This window comes from Lathyrus oleraceus, chromosome 1, assembly GCF_024323335.1.
Source record: "Lathyrus oleraceus cultivar Zhongwan6 chromosome 1, CAAS_Psat_ZW6_1.0, whole genome shotgun sequence".
Classification (NCBI taxonomy): Eukaryota; Viridiplantae; Streptophyta; class Magnoliopsida; order Fabales; family Fabaceae; genus Lathyrus; species Lathyrus oleraceus.
The window spans coordinates 432,639,139-432,658,814 of NC_066579.1; the positions used below are offsets into that span (position 1 = coordinate 432,639,139).

Consider the following 19,676-nt stretch of genomic DNA (forward strand, 5'->3'; position numbering starts at 1 on the left):
AATACTTCATCATGATACTCGCCCAGCGAAGCATCAGATCCAGAAAAAAGCCCAGAATAGCTTGCTCGCTAGGCGAGTAATTCCTTCGCCTAGCGAAGCTTGCAAAAATCTGAAGTTTTGGACCTCATTTTAAGCCCATTAGGTCACCACCACTACTACTATAAATACCAGCTCCTCAGCCGCGAAAAGAACACACAGACCCAGAGGGAGAAACACGGAAACGCACAAACAAGCGGACGAAGGACGGAAACCCTGGTGCAAAAACCCTGCTAACCTGAAGGCAGCCCATCCGCGCCGAAGCTACCGCCGCCCAACTCAATCCGGCCTCCAAGCAATCAATCCCTTTCACTATCGCAATTGCACACAGGTTTGCGTATCACCGTTGTTTTACGTTTCCAATTGATCTTCTTTACATACATGATGCATTCCGATTAAGGTTTTGATATGTAAATTGATTTCGCATGTGAATCCGAGTATGAATATCCTGTATAATTGTATCTGCTATGCCTGTGATCAAATGCAATAATAGTACAGGTTTTCGGAGGTCGTGCTGCTGCCAAATTCCAAACCCGTGGCCGCTCGCTAGCTCATCGCTAAGCGAGCCTGCAGCAAGCCTTCGCTGAGCCTTCGCTAGGCGAAGCAGAGGCGAACGGGACAATGGCTGCTTTGTCCCTTTGTTGTCCATTTTATGTTTTCATGATTCTGTATTATTTGGCTTAAATTCCTGATTGTTGTATTTATTTTATGATGCAATTTCCAATTGTATTTTACCTCAATGCTCTAATCCGTGTGTTGCATGGTGTAAAAGCTAGCATACTTCCAAAGAAATAGCCGGCTAGGCATGCCGCTTTAGGTGTGGACATTCTTGAGGAGATGGCTTTTGGATGACCTAAGTTTAATATGGAGATTCATCTTGAATCACCAAGCTTGATTTTTTAATGTATTGATTTCATTGATTTACTGTGGACCTAATTACCTAACTGATTATGGCTATTTAATTAATTGTTAAAATCCGGACTTTAAATAAATAATATCGGACCTCTCTTTATTACCCCACGATTACGTAATACGGTCATGTCCCGCGAATGTAGGGATACACTTAGCAACGGCCCTTCGGTTAAATCATCATAAAATAAATCATCGTCCCTCGGATGTTGCCTTTGAAAATACGATTTTGTCCCTCGATGACCCTTCGGTGTAGCCCACGGTTAAATGATGATCGTCCCTTCGAATGCTAAGGTATCCTTACAACTGTTGCCTTCAATGACCTATCGATGACCCTACGATGACCCTTAAACATCCAAAGGATAAAACTACTTACTTCTCAATAGTAAGGACAGTTTTACCCTCATAAGGATAGGAAACGTTCATAACGACCTTAGGAAGGTATAACTCTCAATTACTGGATCATAACCTAAAATATTTTCAACACCTCACACCTTTCAAAATCTCTTTTGGAAAATCACCACTTGGTATACATTCATACTAGAATCATTACCGAGTTATAAACCATTTTCAAAATCAAATGAGATAAATACTTTGTATACATTCATACGAGAATCATTACAAAGTTAAACTCTCTTTTCAAAACATTTTCTAAGCCATTCACAAGCACCTTTTCAGACAAAAATATAAGTGATCCAGTAATTAAGAGCCCATGGATAACCATGGATACAAATGGTGCTAATACCTTCCCTTTGTATAATGTACCTCCCGAACCCAAAATCTATTGAGGTCTTTCCTGTTCTTTTCCACCTTTCCTTATGGGATAAAAGAAAAGTCGGTGGCGACTCTTGCTATCCGCGACATTGCGATAAAAAGCAAAACACCCCAAGTCAGTTCACCGTATGACACTAGCTACGCTATGTATGCTAGAATAAATACACTCATAAGCTGCATAGTGTACCTTTGATTGGTAGAAGGTGTTTTAGATATTGCTGCCTCCTTTTTCTACATCGAGAAACAAATGGAACAATTGGTGAAATTTAACCCATAATGCCTAGTCTCCATTGCTAGCATTGCAACACAATAATTATTGTTGAGAATACTCAATAAATGTATGAACCAAGAAAAATGAAACCAAAAATGAACAATAGCGAACGTCAGAAGAGAAACCAAGTAATATGAAGATTAGAAAAATACCTATGGTGTCAAAATCGAACAGCTAACAACGAATTAATAGAAGGAGGAAACGTCGTAGATCTAACAGAGGTGGAAGGAGAACGCCTTAGAAGTAGCGAAAATCGTAGCAGTGAGAACCCTAACGTGAAAAAGAACGAAAATAACAAAGAGTGAAATAACAAAACGCGCAGTATGTTATAATTTTAATGTTTACTAAAGGGGACCTTAGAGGGCGCTTGTGGAAAAAAAGCGCCCTCTAAATGGGGCCTAAGAGGGCGCTTATGAAAGCGCTCTCTAAGGCTTTCCAAAAGCGCTTTATAAACTGGAAATGCACATGGACTTATAGAGCGCTTTTTTAAAAGCGCCCTCTAAGGGTAACCTTAGAGGGCGCTTTCTAGAAAGCGCCCTGTATTGTTGTCCCTCTATCTCCTCCTTATTTTTTTTGCTTCACCTTAGAGGGCGCTTTATTACAAAAGCGCCCTCTAAAGTGCGCTGTCTATTCTAGTTGTTCGCTCCTTATTTTTTCGCTTCACTTTAGAGTGCGCTTTTGTAATAAAGCGCCCTCTAAGGTGCGCTGTCTATTCCAGTTTTTGGCGTAGTGGTTATGCTCTTATTCTTCTTTTCAGATCTATCACAGATAGCAAATTCAAAAGTTTGAAGTGACCTAATAAGCTCATCCACTCTCATGTTGCAAATGTCTTGGGATTCTTCAATAGTTGTGACCTTCATGTTAAACTTCTTAGGAAACAATCTGAGAATTTTTCTAAACTGCTTTTCCTGTGACATCTTCTCTCCCAAGAAACTAGATGAATTGGCAATGTCAAGAATATTCATGTGAAAATCATGAATGCACTCATCATACTTTTTTAAATTTCTTTTATTTTTGTGGCAAAAAGTAAAAACAAAAAAGTTTATTTTTCATTTTTTATATTAATTCTCGTATTTTATTTTATTTTTTATGTCTTATTTTATTGTGGTAACTTTTCTTAATTAAAAAAAATCATGTTTTTTTGCATAAAATCAAAAAATTGTATTATTTTGATTAGAAATTATTGATATTTAATTTTTACCTTCTTTTTAAATTTACTCTTACTAGTCTTAACTTAATCTTTTGTATATAAATAAAACCCAATTGATCACAAAAAAGGACACCAATTTACACCACTCAAGCACTCTCACTCCATATTACACACTTATAACCTCACCCAAAAATTTACCATATTTTGCCATCCACACAAACACACACACACACACAGACATATATATATATATATATATATATATATATATATATATATATATATATATATATATATATATATATTTCATCGGTTTCTAAATAAAACTGAGGAAAAATATTTCAGGACATGCTTCGAATTCCAGCATTAGCAGTTTATGTTTTTATTTTTTAAAAAGTGGTGTCTTATTTTTATTTAATTTTTAATTTTTAAATTAATGATCTATTTCTTCGGTTATATTTAATAACCGAGAGATTAAATTATCATATTTTACTATAAAAGCACCCGCTAATCAGATTTTACATTAAATCTAATTTATATGTAGTTGCTCCAAAGTCTTCCACATAATTCTTTGGAATGGATTGCAAGACAGAAAAATCTTCAATATTTTTCAATATTTAACAAAATATTTTTTCTTCCCTTTCAATCCATCTCACATAATGATGTTGACATTGTATTTTTGTAATAACCTTCATATATTGTCAATAAAAGGAAACATTGAAAAATTTATTGCTTTCCTCAATTGACAACATTGAGAAATTTATTCCTAAACACAATCATCCATTTCTCTTTCATATTATCTTTCATGTGAAATCATTTGCCATGAAAATATTTGGTCAAGATAATGAAATCTCTCTGGGATGGATTGCAAGTACAATTTTTTTAAAAATCATTTGGAACAAATAAATTATCAAAAATTTGAAAAGATAGGTTGTTCTCCAAGAAACCATTATCAAACTCTTTATTTCATTAAATAATTTATTTTAATATTCTGTATAAACAATGTAAATATAATAAATAAACACTAAAAGTTTTTTTCCCTCGGTTTTTAACAAAAATCGAGAGGTATGTGACGTTTGGGTTAGAACATATTTTATTTTTTATTTACTTTAAAAGAAATACATTTTACCTCGATTTTGAGTAAGATGTGCTTGCTCGTGTGGTAGCTTATCCGCAAGTGCACCGACTTTATCAAAGTAATACAAAAGATGTCGAACCCACATAGATTTTTAGCCAACTTAACCGCTATCTACTGTCGCTATGTAAATTTAAGGCTGGTCGATTTTTGTTTGAGAAGGGGAATGGAATAACAAGATGATGAAAGAACTCTATGGAAACTTCAAGATTGAGCATCACAATTCTTCACCTTACAGACCCAAGATGAACGGGGTTGTTGAAGCGGCAAATAAGAATATCACGAAAATCCTATAGAAGATGGTTGTAACCTACAAAGATTGGCATGAAATGTTTCTTTTTGCTTTGCATTGATATCAACCATTTGTCCTCACTTCAACTTGGGCAACCACTTTCTCCTTAGTCTATGGCATGGAAGCAGTGCTCCCTATAAAAGTTCAAATCATATTATACCTCTTTTATTTAGATTTTTTTGCCAAGATGACTCCCACTTACGAAGACCCATATGTTGTTAAGAAAGTCTTCTATGGAGGTGCATTGGTTCTTACATCTATGGATCGTGAGGAGTTCCATAATCTGGTGAATTGCCTCCCAAGAAGCATAATGGCATTATAAATTCCTTCATCAGTCTCCAAGTCACATTGATCCTCTTCATCCCCAGCATTAGAGATAAAAGTTATGCTCTTGTTCTTTTTTTCATATCTATCACTAATAGCGAATTCAAAAGTTTGAAGTGACCAAAATACGCTCATCCACTCTCATGTTGCAAATGTCTTAGGATTCTTCAATAGTTGTGACCTTCATGTCAAACTTCTTTGGCAACAATATGAGAATTTTTCTAAACTGCTTCTCCTCTGACATCTTCTCTCCCAAGACACTAGATGAATTGGCAATGTCAACAATATTCATGTGAAAATCATTAATGCACTCATCATATTGTACCTCCATTTGTTAGATTTCTTTTATTTTTGTGGGAAAAAGTAAAAAAAAAAAGTTTATTTTTCATCTTTTATATTAATTCTCGTATTTTATTTTATTTTTTATGGTTTATCTTATTATGGTAACTTTTCTTAATTAAAAAAAATATATTTTTAAAAAATCATATTTCTTGCATGAAATCAAGAAATTGTATTATTTTGATTAGAAATTATTGACATTTAATTTTTCCCTTCTTTTTAAATTTACTTTTACTAGTCTTAACTTAATCTTTTGTATATAAATAAAACACAATTAACCATAAAAAAGGACCCCAATTTACACATCTCAAGGACTCTCACTCCATATTACACACATATAAACTCACACAAAAAATTACCATATTTTCTCATCAACACATACACGTACCATGCACAATCCTTCCACAAACACTACTATAAATAAAACATTTCATGACAAAACTTTCATCTCAACCTACTAAAAACTGAGGTAAAAGGTTAAGGTGCGTCACATTATATATATATATATATATATATATATATATATATATATATATATATATATATATATATATATTAATAAATACCATATATTTCCTCGGTCTCTAAATAAAACTGAGAGGAAAAATATTTCAGGACATGCTTCGAATTTCAGCATTAGCAGTTTATATTTTTATTTTTTTAAAAGTGGTGTCTTTATTTTTATTTTATTTTTAACTTTTAAATTAATGATCTATTCCTTCGGTTATATTTAATAATCGAGGGATTAAATTATCATATTTTACTATAAAAGCACCCATTAATCAGATTTTACATTAAATCTAAGTTATATGTAGTTGCTCCAAAGTCTTACACATAATTCTTTGGGATGGATTGCAAGACAGAAAAATATTCAATATTCTTAAAGGTTTTTAATGTATGCACAAGTTATCCAATTGTCTATAGCGTGATTTTCTATTATTTGTGAAACAAGGGTTGTTGTTATCTTTTAACAATCTGGCTTGTTTGATTATTTAATTAAATTAAATTTAAATCAAGGAGATTTAAATTTGAATTCAAATCAAATCGAATTTTTTTGTGGAGTTGTATTTGGAGATACAAATCCTAACTAAATCTCCACCATATCTAGACGAAATCATTTCCAAAATCCAAGGAGAAAAGCCTAGTTATGGATTGATATATAGACCAACTATTTCCATGTATTGAAGACCACAAGCGTGAGTGATATTTTGTGTTTAGGCTGAGTCTTTGTTTGTGTTAATCATACACCAAATTATTTCTTAGTTCATATCATAAGGCATAGTAGTTGGTTTATTTATTGTTGATGATCACTATGGTTACAGATTGAGAGAAAGTGAGAGGGCGCTCTCATATTTAAGGGGAGTCCTAAATAGAAATAAAGTAAGGATAGAATTAAGAGAATAAGTGAGAGGGGGTTCTCATATTTAAGGGGAGTCCTAAACATAAATTCATTGAGGGTAGAATTAAGAAGAGGGAAATTGATCAAAGGGTTTGTTCATCTAAGACATTTTGTACTAATTCTATTAGAGAGTGAATTCCCTTTCTTGGGTAGAGTGTCCCTTAGATGTAAGTGTTGTTTGCACTGAATTGAGTTAATATTTATTTGTGTTCTTTATTGGTTTTACCCTGATTTATTATTTCTCTCATAGTGTCTTTATTCTGCTATAACAAGTTGGACAAGACATCTAGTCCAACATCTGCCTCTTGAGGAACAAAATTACAATTGGCATTAGAGAATGCACCCTGTAATGTTTGGGTGAGCTCCAGAGAAAATATCTTTTGTTCTTATGGGTAACACAAAGAATGAAGGGTCTATCAACATACCACCTGTTTTAGATGGAACCAATTATGATTATTGGAAAGTTAAGATGGTTGCCTTTCTTAAATCCATAAACATCAAAACTTGGAAGGCTATTATTAAAGGTTGGAAACATCCTGTGAATTTTCTCAAGATGATTCTTCAAGCTTAAAACCAGAAGCTGAATGGACTGATGAAAAAAATAATGAAGTTCTTAGAGACTCCAAGGCTTTGAATGTTGTTTTCAATGGTGTTGACAAGAACATGTTTAGATTGATCAACATATGTACTAAAGCCAACGATGCTTGGGAGATTCTCGAAATTGCTCATGAAGGTACATCAAAGGTTAGGATGTCAAGATTGCAACTCCCCGCTATAAATTATGAGAATCTGATAATAATCCATATCTGATTTTATCATCAGACTACATGATATTCCCAAATCTTCTTTTCCCTTAGCAGAGAAGATGTCTGAAGTAAAGTTGGCCAAAAAAATCCTAAGATCTCTTCCTAAGAAGTTTGATATGAAGGTTAGAGCTATTGAAGAAGCCCAAGACATTGGTAGTATCAAAGTTGATGAACTCGTTGGTTCTTTACAAACCCTTGAGTTAGCCTTGAATGACATATCTAAAAAGAAGAACAAAAACATAACTTTTTGGTCCAATACTGAAAAAGATGAAGATCAAGGTGAAAAAAGATTGTCAAAGGCTATAGCTCTTATTGGAATAAAGTTTAACAACTCTTAGAAGAAACTTGACAGAAAATTGAGGACAAATGTCCTATACAAAGTGCCAGACATTAGTCTCATGTACAAGAGAAAAAAGGACTACAAATCTAACAAAGCCAAAGGAGCAAAATGTTATGAATGGGCAGGATTTGGTCACATTAAAACGGAGTGTCCTACTTTTCTAAAGAAGCAGTAAAAGAGAATTTTAAAAACTTTGTCTGATTCTGATGATGAAAATGAAGGAGAAATATCTAATAAAGTAATATCCTTCAGTGGAAAATATGACTATTGTAGTGAGTCTGGTGGTGAAGATATCTCAGTGGAAGAGCTTATTGAAACTTATAGAGAGTTGGTCACTGAATGGAAAGAATATTGCATGAGAGAAGAGGAACAAAAGAAGACCATAAGTGCTCTACTCATGGGAAAGGAGAAGCTTGGCTTAACCATTGTAGATCTATCGACGACATAATGAAGATATTGAAACGTCCATAATTATCTAGTAGTGTCTAGGTTTTCTTATTTATCACCTTTTTTAAAGTTATGTTTAAGTTATGTTTAAGTTATGTAATCGTTTATCAAATGCTAGTTGATGTTGATGTAGCATGAATGAAAGATCAAAAATATTATCTAATAAAAAAGTTTCAGATGAAGATGTCTGAGTAATATACAAATAATACAAATAATACATAAAATATAAAAGATGTCTAAATAGGCCCCCTACGGACTATGTGTGCAGCCCGAGCTAATTCAGTATAAATCTCGCCATCTAGGTTCACCAAACCCATGAGGTTATCCATAATAACTGCAATCATCTGGAGGCGTTGTTGGTCATCAACATCAGCTGTAGGAGGTGGCGGCGACACATCATCAACAGGTACCCCAACATCAAAAGGCATAACATCACATGTATCCTCGACAAATGGAATGACACGAGGGTGTGATATAGTGAGGTACCACTCTAAGTAACCATTCTCACACTATGATGGGCGTTGAACCCTAATTGCTCGATCTCTAGTGGCACGGCCGAAGTTGATGAAGTTACTCTAAAACCACAAATCAATGCCCGCAGATGGTATATCTGGAACTGGTCGTGGGATACTCTGAACATAACCATACTATCGCAGACACCTCTCAGGCAAGTTTGTAGCAACCATGGTCTCCCTCCACATATAACCTGAATATAATGAAGACTTTTCGAACTCACAGTGGACTCTTGGATCAGTGTATTGTGTCCATATGACATCATCTACAGTTAGTGCATCGAGCCTCCTCCGGTACTCAGCAACACCACCCGGATGTGACTTCCTCCCCTTCCATCTCCTCGCTTGTGGGGCCATATTGTGGAATGTTGCACCCTCCTGTCACAGATGGAGAGGAATTGCTCGTATATCCAACACTGATATCAAAACACAGACATGATAATAATAAATAATAAATGTTATTTGTAACAATTAAATAAGAAATAAGTAACAAATAATAAGTGATATCGTACCTATAACAAACTCAAATAACCAACAAGTTGTCTGGTCTCAAATATTGTCGCCACTTCAAATGTTATATACAAGATAGTCAATGCAACAACCTCATTAGCAACCTCTCTAACAACATATTCAACAACAACCTCATCTCCCACATCATCCGCCACCTCATATCTAGGCTACTATACTGATTGCACATGTTAGTGTCGAGTGCTACGGGGTGCGTGTAACTGCTCAGCCAACCGTTTCTGATGTGAACCGGTTGGAACAACTCGTCCAACCCGTATTCGTGAAGACTCGGTCTCAACAACCCTAGTCTGGCCTGTCGCTCTATCGATAGCTCTGCTCGCAATAATGTTGTCCCTACCTCTATATTTTACTGCAAAAGAAGGCAAAATTTTAAAAATATATAGCAACTACCAGAAATTTCTGAATTTCTGATATAAAACAGAGTTTTTATCCATATCGGAAATTTCAGAATTTTTGATAAAAAACAAAGTGTTTATAACTATCGGAAATTCTGAAATTTCCAGAAAACCAAATGGGATTTTGTACCGGAAATTTTAAAATTTCTGATAAAATTGTTAGAATCAGAAATTTTGGAATTTCAGATACAAAATCCTAGAAATTTGAATATTTATGGTAAAAAACAGATTGTTTAAGAAATTTTCGATAGTTGCTTCAAAATTTTCGGTATCGTCCCAGATTTTTCAAAACTCCGCATGAATCCGGTAAATTTGAGAAATAAATGAAGTGATTTTACAAGAGCAATATTGTTTTTTCATATGCAATGAGAAGTATCGGGTTTAATTAGGGGTCACAGGAAGAAATCTCGTTGCTCACTGATTCCTCATCAGTAGCAGACCCATCATCTTCAAAGCCCATATCAATTTCATTGGTCAAAACACCTATAAAAATAAGAAATAAAGAAAGATGCGTATTTAGTAGGGGTGGCAAAATGGATGGATTGGATGGATATAGATTGGATCGTTAATGAATGGATCAAAACAATCCATTATCCATTAACAATCCACTAAAAGTTTTTTAAAAATATCCAATACAATCCATCAATTATCATATTTTTAGTGGATGGATATCCATCCATCCATTTTTTTTCCTTTAAAATGTTTCTTTGAAATTTATTTATTTTTAAAAGTTTTTTACTTTTTTTTTATAAAACAATATCAGTTTTTTTTTTTCAAAAAAATATATATTTTTGTATTTTTGAAAAAAAGAATTTAATTTTTTTTTTATATTCGCAAAAAAAAATAATTAAATTTTTTTTTTATATTCGTAAAAAAACAATATCAGTTTTCTAATTTAAAAATAAGATTTTTTTTTATTTTTAAATTTTTGGAAAAAATCGATTTTTTGTATTTTCAAAAAAAAAGATTTTTTTTCGAAAAAAAATTGATTTATTTTCGAAAAAAAAATTATTTTTTATTTTTTATAAAAAAAATTTAATATTTGAAAAAAAATATTTTTTTTAAAATTAGATAAAAAAATCCATTGGATCATTAAAATGTGTTGGATGGATTGGATCAATCCATGCTTATAAATGGATGGATTGGATCAATCCATTAATTTAATTTTTTATGTAGTGAATGGATTAGATTGATTTTTTGATGGATGGATTGAATGAATTTTCTTTTAATGGATCCAATTGCCACCCCCTAATATTTAGTAGTTATTTTAATTTACTGACCAAGCAGTAACTATTAATTGCATTGACGGTTAGTTAAGACCAAAAAATGAAAAGAATGTAACTATTGCAATGAAATGTCAAAAGGTAAATTATAACTTCTGCATTTATACATTACTATTAATAACTTAAAACCAAACTTTATTAAAAAGTAGTAATTTGTTAAGTAAAAATGGACGATTTTGCTTAAAAAGATAAAAATTGATTACGTAAAAATCAATCAATACAAAACAACTTACTATAAATTTATAAGATGTTATATTTAAAATGATAAATACTACGGCCAACATATTTGACGAATTTATGTATATATTTTAATGAATACATTTATGGTAAGAGGTGTTACACAAAATTAACTTATAGTTACATAAAGAGAAACCGCAATACGTTTTATAATAAAAGGTAGTATTACACAAATAATTAATAATTTACAATAACATTATAGAAAAAGTTACTAACTGAAAAAATGAATAAAAAATAAGACACTTTTATAAATCGAAATGTAAGGAAAAATCCATTTTAAAATACAACTATATATATTTATATAATTATTTTGGGCAAAAGTAGTATATATATATATATATATATATATATATATATATATATATATATATATATATATATATATATATATATATATATATATATATATATATATATATATATATATATTTTATTTTCTATTTCTCAAATGAGTATTTTATAAATTAATATCTATATTATTATTTTAGATCACATATATTTGATCCAAAAACCTTATATATACACCTTCATTCCATCTTATGTTTGATAAATACTCATCTCTTTTTCCTATATTATTTTATTTGTTATTACTATAGATTACATATAGTTTTTCTACTCATAGATATAATTAGATGGCTTGTGAGACTAAAACATTGTTGATTTTTTCTCTTATTTTCTTGGCTGCATGCTATATGCAACAATGTGTGTATGGACAATCCCAAGTGCCTTGTCTTTTTATTTTTGGTGACTCTTTATCTGATAGTGGAAACAACAATAATCTTGTTACACTTTCGGAAGTTAATTACAAACCATATGGCATCGACTTTCCAACAGGACCAACAGGAAGGTTTTCTAATGGACTAACATCAATTGACATACTTGGTAACATTCTCAAATCTCTTTTTTTTAGTTAATAGTTAAACTGACACTTTTTGTGTGTGTGTGTGTCAAGTAGCCTAGGAATTTGGCGGATTAAAATCCACACGCATACATATATATATATATATATATATATATATATATATATATATATATATATATGATGTTTTTGCATAATTATTAATTAAATTAACTTAATCAAAATAAACTCATATTTTAAGTATGAAGATCTCTAATACCGCGTATTCAAACTCACATTCACATGAATCAACCTCTTTGCGCTAATACATGAGTTATAACTACCAGATATATGAAATCTTCAAAAAAATTGTAAGTTCAGTTTTTAAATCCAAAATGTTTATTCAATTCTAACTCATGTGTGAGCATTGCAGCTCAACTTTTGGGATTTAAGGATTTCATTCCCCCCTTTGCAAATACTACGGGCTCAAATATATTGAAAGGTGTTAACTATGCATCTGGATCGGCAGGAATTCGCAACGAGACGGGCAAACATTTGGTATAAATTAAATTAAATAAACTTATCTTTTTTTTAATATACATTTAATCCTTAAACATGACTAATTGATTTTTGTTAATCTAAAAAAAAAACTATAAATCAATTGGTCATATATTAAACAAATATATGACATAAAATAATTTGAATAACCTTTATGTATTTTCCTTTTTTCTCTGCATATGCAGTCGATTTTTCCTATATTAATATGTAATATTTCGATGAATATTTTGAATTACTCTAAAAAAAAAATTCTACTCAATGCAGGGTGCTAATGTGGACTTGGAATTACAGTTACAAAATCACAAAACCATAGTTTCCAAAATTGCAATTATGCTTGGTGGTGTTCAACAAGCTTCACAACATTTAAACGAGTGCTTGTATTATGTGAATATAGGCAGCAATGATTATATAAACAATTATTTTCTTCCTCTGTTCTATTACACTAATCGCACCTATAACCCTAATCAGTATGCTCAAGTTCTTATCGACCGATTATCTCGATCTATAAAGGTATTTAATCATGTTACATTTTAAAAAAAATCATTACAGAAATTAGTTCATGATTATACTTTATAACCCTTGGTTGAATTGCAGAATTTACATAATGCTGGTGCAAGAAAAATGGTGCTAGTTGGTATAGGAGCAATAGGTTGCACTCCAAATGCCATAGCTACTCATGGATCATGTGTTGAAGAGAAGAATGCTGCAGCATTAATTTTTAGTAGCAAACTTAAATGTCTAGTGGATAGACTCAATAAGAAATTCACTGGTTCTAAATTCATCTTTAGAAACAGTACATCAGACTTTTATTCTAGTTTAAACCGTAAACATTTCACTTAATTTCTTATATTTCTTTTCATGTTGTATATTGATGCTAAATCCTAAACCCTAAACCCTATACATGATTCTTGATCCTTGTATTTATTTCAGGTTTTAAAGTTTCGAATGCTGCTTGCTGTCGATTGATATTCAATTCGATGTGTGCTCCTAATGAAACTCCGTGTGAGAATAGAGATGAGTATGTGTTTTGGGATGGATTTCATCCGACTTCGGCTGCGAATGAACTTATGGCATTGCGTTCATACAATTCTTCAAATCCACAATTCATATACCCAATGAATGTTCAACAACTTATTCAGTCATGAAAATGTGTTCTTCATGAATAATCACTCACAACAATTGAGAATAATACCTTTGTTACTGGAATTTTTCTTTTTTAGAGGAATTTTATTTGATATTTTGAGAAATATTAGTGATCTATTAAAGTAATAGCAAAAGTGTCTTGGTTTAAGTCAGAGACCAATCATTTTTCTTTAAGTTTGTGTTTCCAAAAATAGTGAAGTCCCTTAAACATTCATATGCCATAATAATGGGATTCCATTAAGCTTTATGAAAGATAATGTTAAAGTATTACTATTATCACTAAAAAGAAAGAAAAGCAAATTACAATAGTTTTTTATTACCGCGGTTTAAACCACCGTGATTTCTGAGTCGCGTTTTTGTTCTGTTATAAAAGTATATGTCATCAACATAATCTGTAACGGTTTGAAAAAACCGTCACTCCAACTGTCATTATTATTTACGTCTATTAATAAATTGTCTATAGTTATTTGTGACGGTTTTAAATTGTCGCAAATTTTATTTGATATTTCATTTTCAATGATTATTACGGCTGTTTTAAAACCAACTAAAAAGATTTATAACGTGGTTAAATTAATTAATTTAAAAAATAAAATAAAAAATCTGATGTAACTATAACATTAATTAATGTTTTCTAACGCGTGAGTACTGCTGCTAAACCTGTCTATAGCAGCCACTCATTAAAAAAAAATCCAATTATTCGCTACTAAATTAGCTTCTTAAATCCTTTTCAAACAAAACACTACTATCAATTCAAAATAACACAGATCTGATATGAACAATATCAATTATCATCTCATTTTTATTACAGGAAAAAGAAGAAACTTCATGTTCACCTGCAACATGTTACTTTCTAAGTCAATCACGTTAGGAAAAATCTATGTTTTAGGGTTCATCTCATTATAACTAGTCTGGTAGGTTGAGCAACAGTACATAGATGCCTCTTAAATTTCCCTGCAGACACCATGTTCTCCAATTTCAATGACAAAAAAAGTGGAAATATTTGATGAGGTAGGATTAGGGCTGGAATGAAGAGAAGCTGCAAATAAAGTGGGAATATAGTTTAGTCATTAAGAACTTACACAATATTGCTCACAAGAAGCATGCATCGTTTCTGGTAAGAACCACATTGGTCAACAAGATCAACAAACACTTCCTCCTTCGAACCCTGACATATTTTGTCCAGAATGTTAATAAACAACAACTTAAAGAAACAGATTTATACTAAACAAAAACATTGAATATCAAAGTAAGGAAAAGCATCAAGTTTTTAATATCTATCAATATCTAACTAAACTAACGATTCTGCCGAGCCAACATAGAAAAAAGGCATAATTCTTAAACTCTTATCTAGAAACTTTCCAATCTCACATAAACAACATATTTTCATTTTGCGAAAATGGGATAAATCCCATATCCAAAATTCAACGCACAATCCATCGACCGTTAATGTACAAGATGAAATGGATGAAGATGGAAGACGAGAGAGAAGAAAGAATAACAAATTTCCACTACTCTACTAAAACTGTTATAAACAGATAATGGTTACACACAGTACTCTACAATACTCGGTGGATACAACTGTTGACAACTACAATAATATATATACACAAATAATAATGCCATGTAGGCAATAATGTTAACCTACGCTAACTAGGTTAAACTTAACAAAACTAATACTACACTACTGAATATGAATTACTTCTAAAACAATCCCTTAATTCATATTCAGTTAATCAAAATTAATCAAGATTATCAACATCAATTCCATCTCTCAAATGAAGAAATTGATTAACCTTGATCGCTTTCGTCAGAATATCTACCGGCTATTTCTGAGTACTACAATGCATAACTTCTAACATTCCATTCTGAACCTGACTTTCTCAGAAAATGATATTTAGTCTCAATATGCTTACTTTTCTCATGCATCACTGGATTATTGGCAAGATTGATTGCGGACTTGTTATCAATCATTAGGTTCAGAAGCTTATTTACCTTGATCTTCAGATCCTACAGTAAATTCAGAAGTCAAATAACTTGGCATACAACCACAACACCTGCAATATATTCTGCTTCACAGGTTGACAAAGCAACAACTATTTGCTTCTTGGAACACCAAAAAATAGGACTTTTCAGATACTTAAGCAAATATCTTAAAGTACTTCTTATGTCAACTCTGTCTCCACACCAATCAGAGTTTGAGTAACACATCATCTATGTATTAATCTTCTCTCCAGAAGGGAACAAAACTCCATACTTCATAGTTCACTATATATACCTAGAATTCTTACAGCAACTTGATAATGAGACCACTTCGATTTACTCATGAAACTACTAACCATTCCAACTACATAGCAAATGTTAGGTCTGGTATTACACAAATACCATAGAGAGCCAACCAACCGCTTGAAAGTTTTGGCATCTACATCATCACCTTCAGAGTCAGAATTTAATTTGCGATTTGTTTCTGACGGCGTGACATCAGCCTTACAATTCAACGACTTGAATTTCTTCAGAAGCTCAAGTTCTTCTTTCATAGTCTCCAGCCACACTTTCTTCTTGAGAGTTTCTTCAATACTAACTGGTTCAGAGTCTACTAACATAATACACTGAACTACTTCTCCCTCTGTATCTACTTTAGTATCTTGCAACGTGTCAAACTTTATAAATCTTATTGGTATTTGTTTGATTCTTTGTGGCATCTGAACTTGTTAAGAATCTCCTTATGATTCTAAAACAGTATCAGATGCTTGACCACCCTTAGAAGTTGGACCACCTTCAGAGGCTCCACCTTCAAAGGCTCTTCCATAAGAAGCTCCACCTCCAGAAGCTCTATCTCCATACATTGGATTACCTCTAGATTCTAGATCATCATCAGAATTTGGATCAAAATTAGATTCTCCTTCAGAATCAGACTCGCCTTAAGAGTCTTCTTAATCTTCAAAGTCACCTTCAAACTCTGACTCATCTTCAGGTTCAGAGTCATCTTCTGAGTCTGACTTATCTTCAGAACCCTCAGATTCTGACTCTTCTCCAGAACCTTCAAATTCTTTCTCATCTTCTGATTTTGACTCATATTTAGAATCAGACTCGACTTTAGATTCAGATTCATCAGAAATTGTCAATCGCACAGGTTCATCATCATTAGATTCATAAGCCATCAATAACACAATTCATCATCAGAATATCTTCTGGCTATGTTTGCTTCTTCTGACTTCCTTTCCTTGTTTGACCAACAGTCCTTAGCAAAGTGGCCAAACCTATTACAATAGTAGCATTGAACCATTCTCTTGTCAAGTTTCTCCCTCCCTTATGATGTTTCTTTTCATCAGAATTTGAGGCTTCTGACTCACGAGACCTACCATGTCTTTTCTTAGCCTCTGACCAAGATTGCGTCTGGTCCCTCTTGACAAAAGAAGATTTCAGAGCCTATTCTACCTCTCTCTCACACATGTTTTTTCAGTAAGACGCAACTCTTGCGCCTCTAGACTGCTTTGTAGCTCTTCTATTCTCATGGTGCTAAGATCTTTAGAATGTTTAATTGCTACAACGATGTAATCAAATTGAGGAGTAAGAGATCTAAGTACCTTTTCAATGATACTTTCTTCAGAGAGGGTTTCTCCACACGACCTCGTCTCATTTGTAATCATAATTACTTTGGAGATATAGTCAGGTACCTTCTCATTATTCTTCATGTTGAGATTCTCATACTGCTTACATAAAGATTGAAGCTTTACCTTATTCACTTATGCATCACCGCCGTAGAACCGTATCAATGTGTCCCACGCGGCCTTCGCCGCCATTGAATCAACGATTTTCTCAAACATGTTCACATCCACACATTGATGGATGTATAACAACGTCTTATGATCCTTCTTCCCCAGATCACATTGAGATTTTCTCTGTGCATCAGTTGCATTTTCAGCAACCAGAATGTAACTGTCTTTGATGAGATCAAGAACATTTTGATCGTCAAACAACACACACATCTGAAACATCCAACGATTCCAGTTCTTCCCATCGAACACTGGAAATTTGGTATTCAAGCTACCATTTTCGCTCATCTTTAACCTTGTATAAAACTTAGATCTCACAAAACACCAATGTTTTCCAATCTCACAAAATCAAGAAATATGATTTTGTTACGATTCCAATCAAAATTTTAACACGAACTTAAGAAACAAATCAATCATACAACGCCTCACCGTTCACTCGTGTTTCCCTGTGGATCTGAACTGGAACTCTAGATATCAATTGTTGGTGCACAAGATGAAGAAGATGAAGATGGAAAAAGAGAGAGAAAAGAGAATAACAAACTTCCACTACACTGCTAAAATGGTTACAACAAAATGGTTGCACATACACTACACTACAATGCTCAGTAGATACAACTGTTGACAGTAACAATATTATATATACATAAGTAATAATGCCACCTAGACAACAATGTTAACATACACTAACAAGATTAAACTTAACAAAACTAATACTACAATACTAAATATAAATTAAATGGCCAACGACAATTGTGAGAAATTCCAATTCTTCAAAGCAAAAAGTATTGGAAGACAACTCATAATTATAAATAATATCTGATATAATTCTAAAGATATGATAACTATCTTTATCATTCCGTGCAATATATCATGCTCAATGGTCTGCTGAAATACACTTTCACCATAATTTTTAGTAAAGGTCTCTGGTACCTACGTCAAATACGGAGTATCCATGTCAGGTAATCACTACTTTTCATTACCTACAACAAATTCACCTAATATTATTTATTAACCACATAACAATAAAAAAATATGAATGAGGCTTTTTAAATAGCTTACAATGTGAAAACTTACGGGACCATCAAAAGTTACGAAACCAGCAAGCTACAACTCATCCAGTATATTATCGCGGTGCAAAAAATACCACGAGTGCTCGTATGATCAAGATAATAACAGAATCATCATCAAAATTTATATATTCCAAAAAAAATGATAAATATCGGCAAAACTCTTAAAGAAAAATAAAATGATCGTCGCAACCAAATTTAGGTTTGGGAGTCGGTTATGCGAGGGGAAGGTATTAACACCCATCATGTTCGTTGTACTCAACGGGAACCGTTTAGTTAGTTTTGCGTTAAATGTTATCTTAAAAAATGTTTGAGTTCCTTAACATTTTGAAAGGACTAAAATTTACGTTTTTTTTATCATGGTGCCTACCGAGACATTGAATATCGTTCCTACGTATCCCCAGGTGTGATGGGGAACTCAAGACTATATAGTTTAAGGTAGCAAATATTTGTGGGTTGGTTGATTTTAGCGATATATATTTAGTCGCATTCGAGTGGAAAACATTTTCTTGCTACCCAAAACATAGAGAAGTGAACCTTGAAATTGCATCAAAATGGATAACATAACTTTGAATCTCACAGAGTTATGTTCTCATCGCATTTGAGTGGAAAGCATTCTTACTTATTGCACATGGTAGGAATGAAGCGTTGTTTGCATCGTCTCAAAATGGAAGAAACATATTTCATTTGTAAAAATATTTTGACATCACGCTAAAGCGAAAGTAATATGTTTGATTTGTTGGATTGCTTTTAGGTGGAAGACAAGTATTCAAATGGACAAGCTATTGCAACTTGTATCCAAAAAATTTAGGACTAGGATTGGATATCTTGTCCAACTAATCATTTTTTAACCCATTTTATTTCGAAAAGGTTTGAAACACTTATTATGAATTTTAAATGGAAGACAAATACTCGAGCTGACAAGCTATTACAACTTGTGCCTAAGTATGCGATACTAAGATTGGATATTACGTCCAACTAGTCATTTTTAATCCATTTTATTACGAAAAAAGCTTGAGATATTTACGATGGGTTTTAAGCGGAAGAAAAATACTCGAGCGGGAAAACTATTACAACTTGTACCAAAGTATTCGAGACTAAGATTGGATATTACATCTAA

The 19,676-nt window shown here is 32.5% G+C and overlaps 1 protein-coding gene across 1 annotated transcript; it reads left to right on the forward strand.

Moving 5' to 3' along the window:
- Positions 1 to 11,809: 11,809 nt before the first annotated feature.
- On the forward strand, positions 11,810 to 13,718 carry LOC127080200 (GDSL esterase/lipase At1g29670). Its single transcript, XM_051020532.1, has 5 exons — positions 11,810 to 12,086; positions 12,449 to 12,573; positions 12,838 to 13,083; positions 13,168 to 13,396; positions 13,504 to 13,718. The coding sequence occupies exons 1-5, from the start codon at positions 11,810 to 11,812 to the stop codon at positions 13,716 to 13,718; spliced, it is 1,092 nt and encodes a 363-aa protein (XP_050876489.1).
- The last annotated feature ends 5,958 nt before the right edge of the window (positions 13,719 to 19,676 follow it).

Coding starts and splice junctions, on each gene's coding strand:
- LOC127080200 (XM_051020532.1), top strand. CDS start 11,810: ATGGCTTGTGAGACTAAAACATTGTTGATTTTTTCTCTTATTTTCTTG. Junction 12,574..12,837: donor ACGAGACGGGCAAACATTTG/GTATAAATTAAA, acceptor TACTCAATGCAG/GGTGCTAATGTGGACTTGGA. Junction 13,397..13,503: donor CTTTTATTCTAGTTTAAACC/GTAAACATTTCA, acceptor TATTTATTTCAG/GTTTTAAAGTTTCGAATGCT.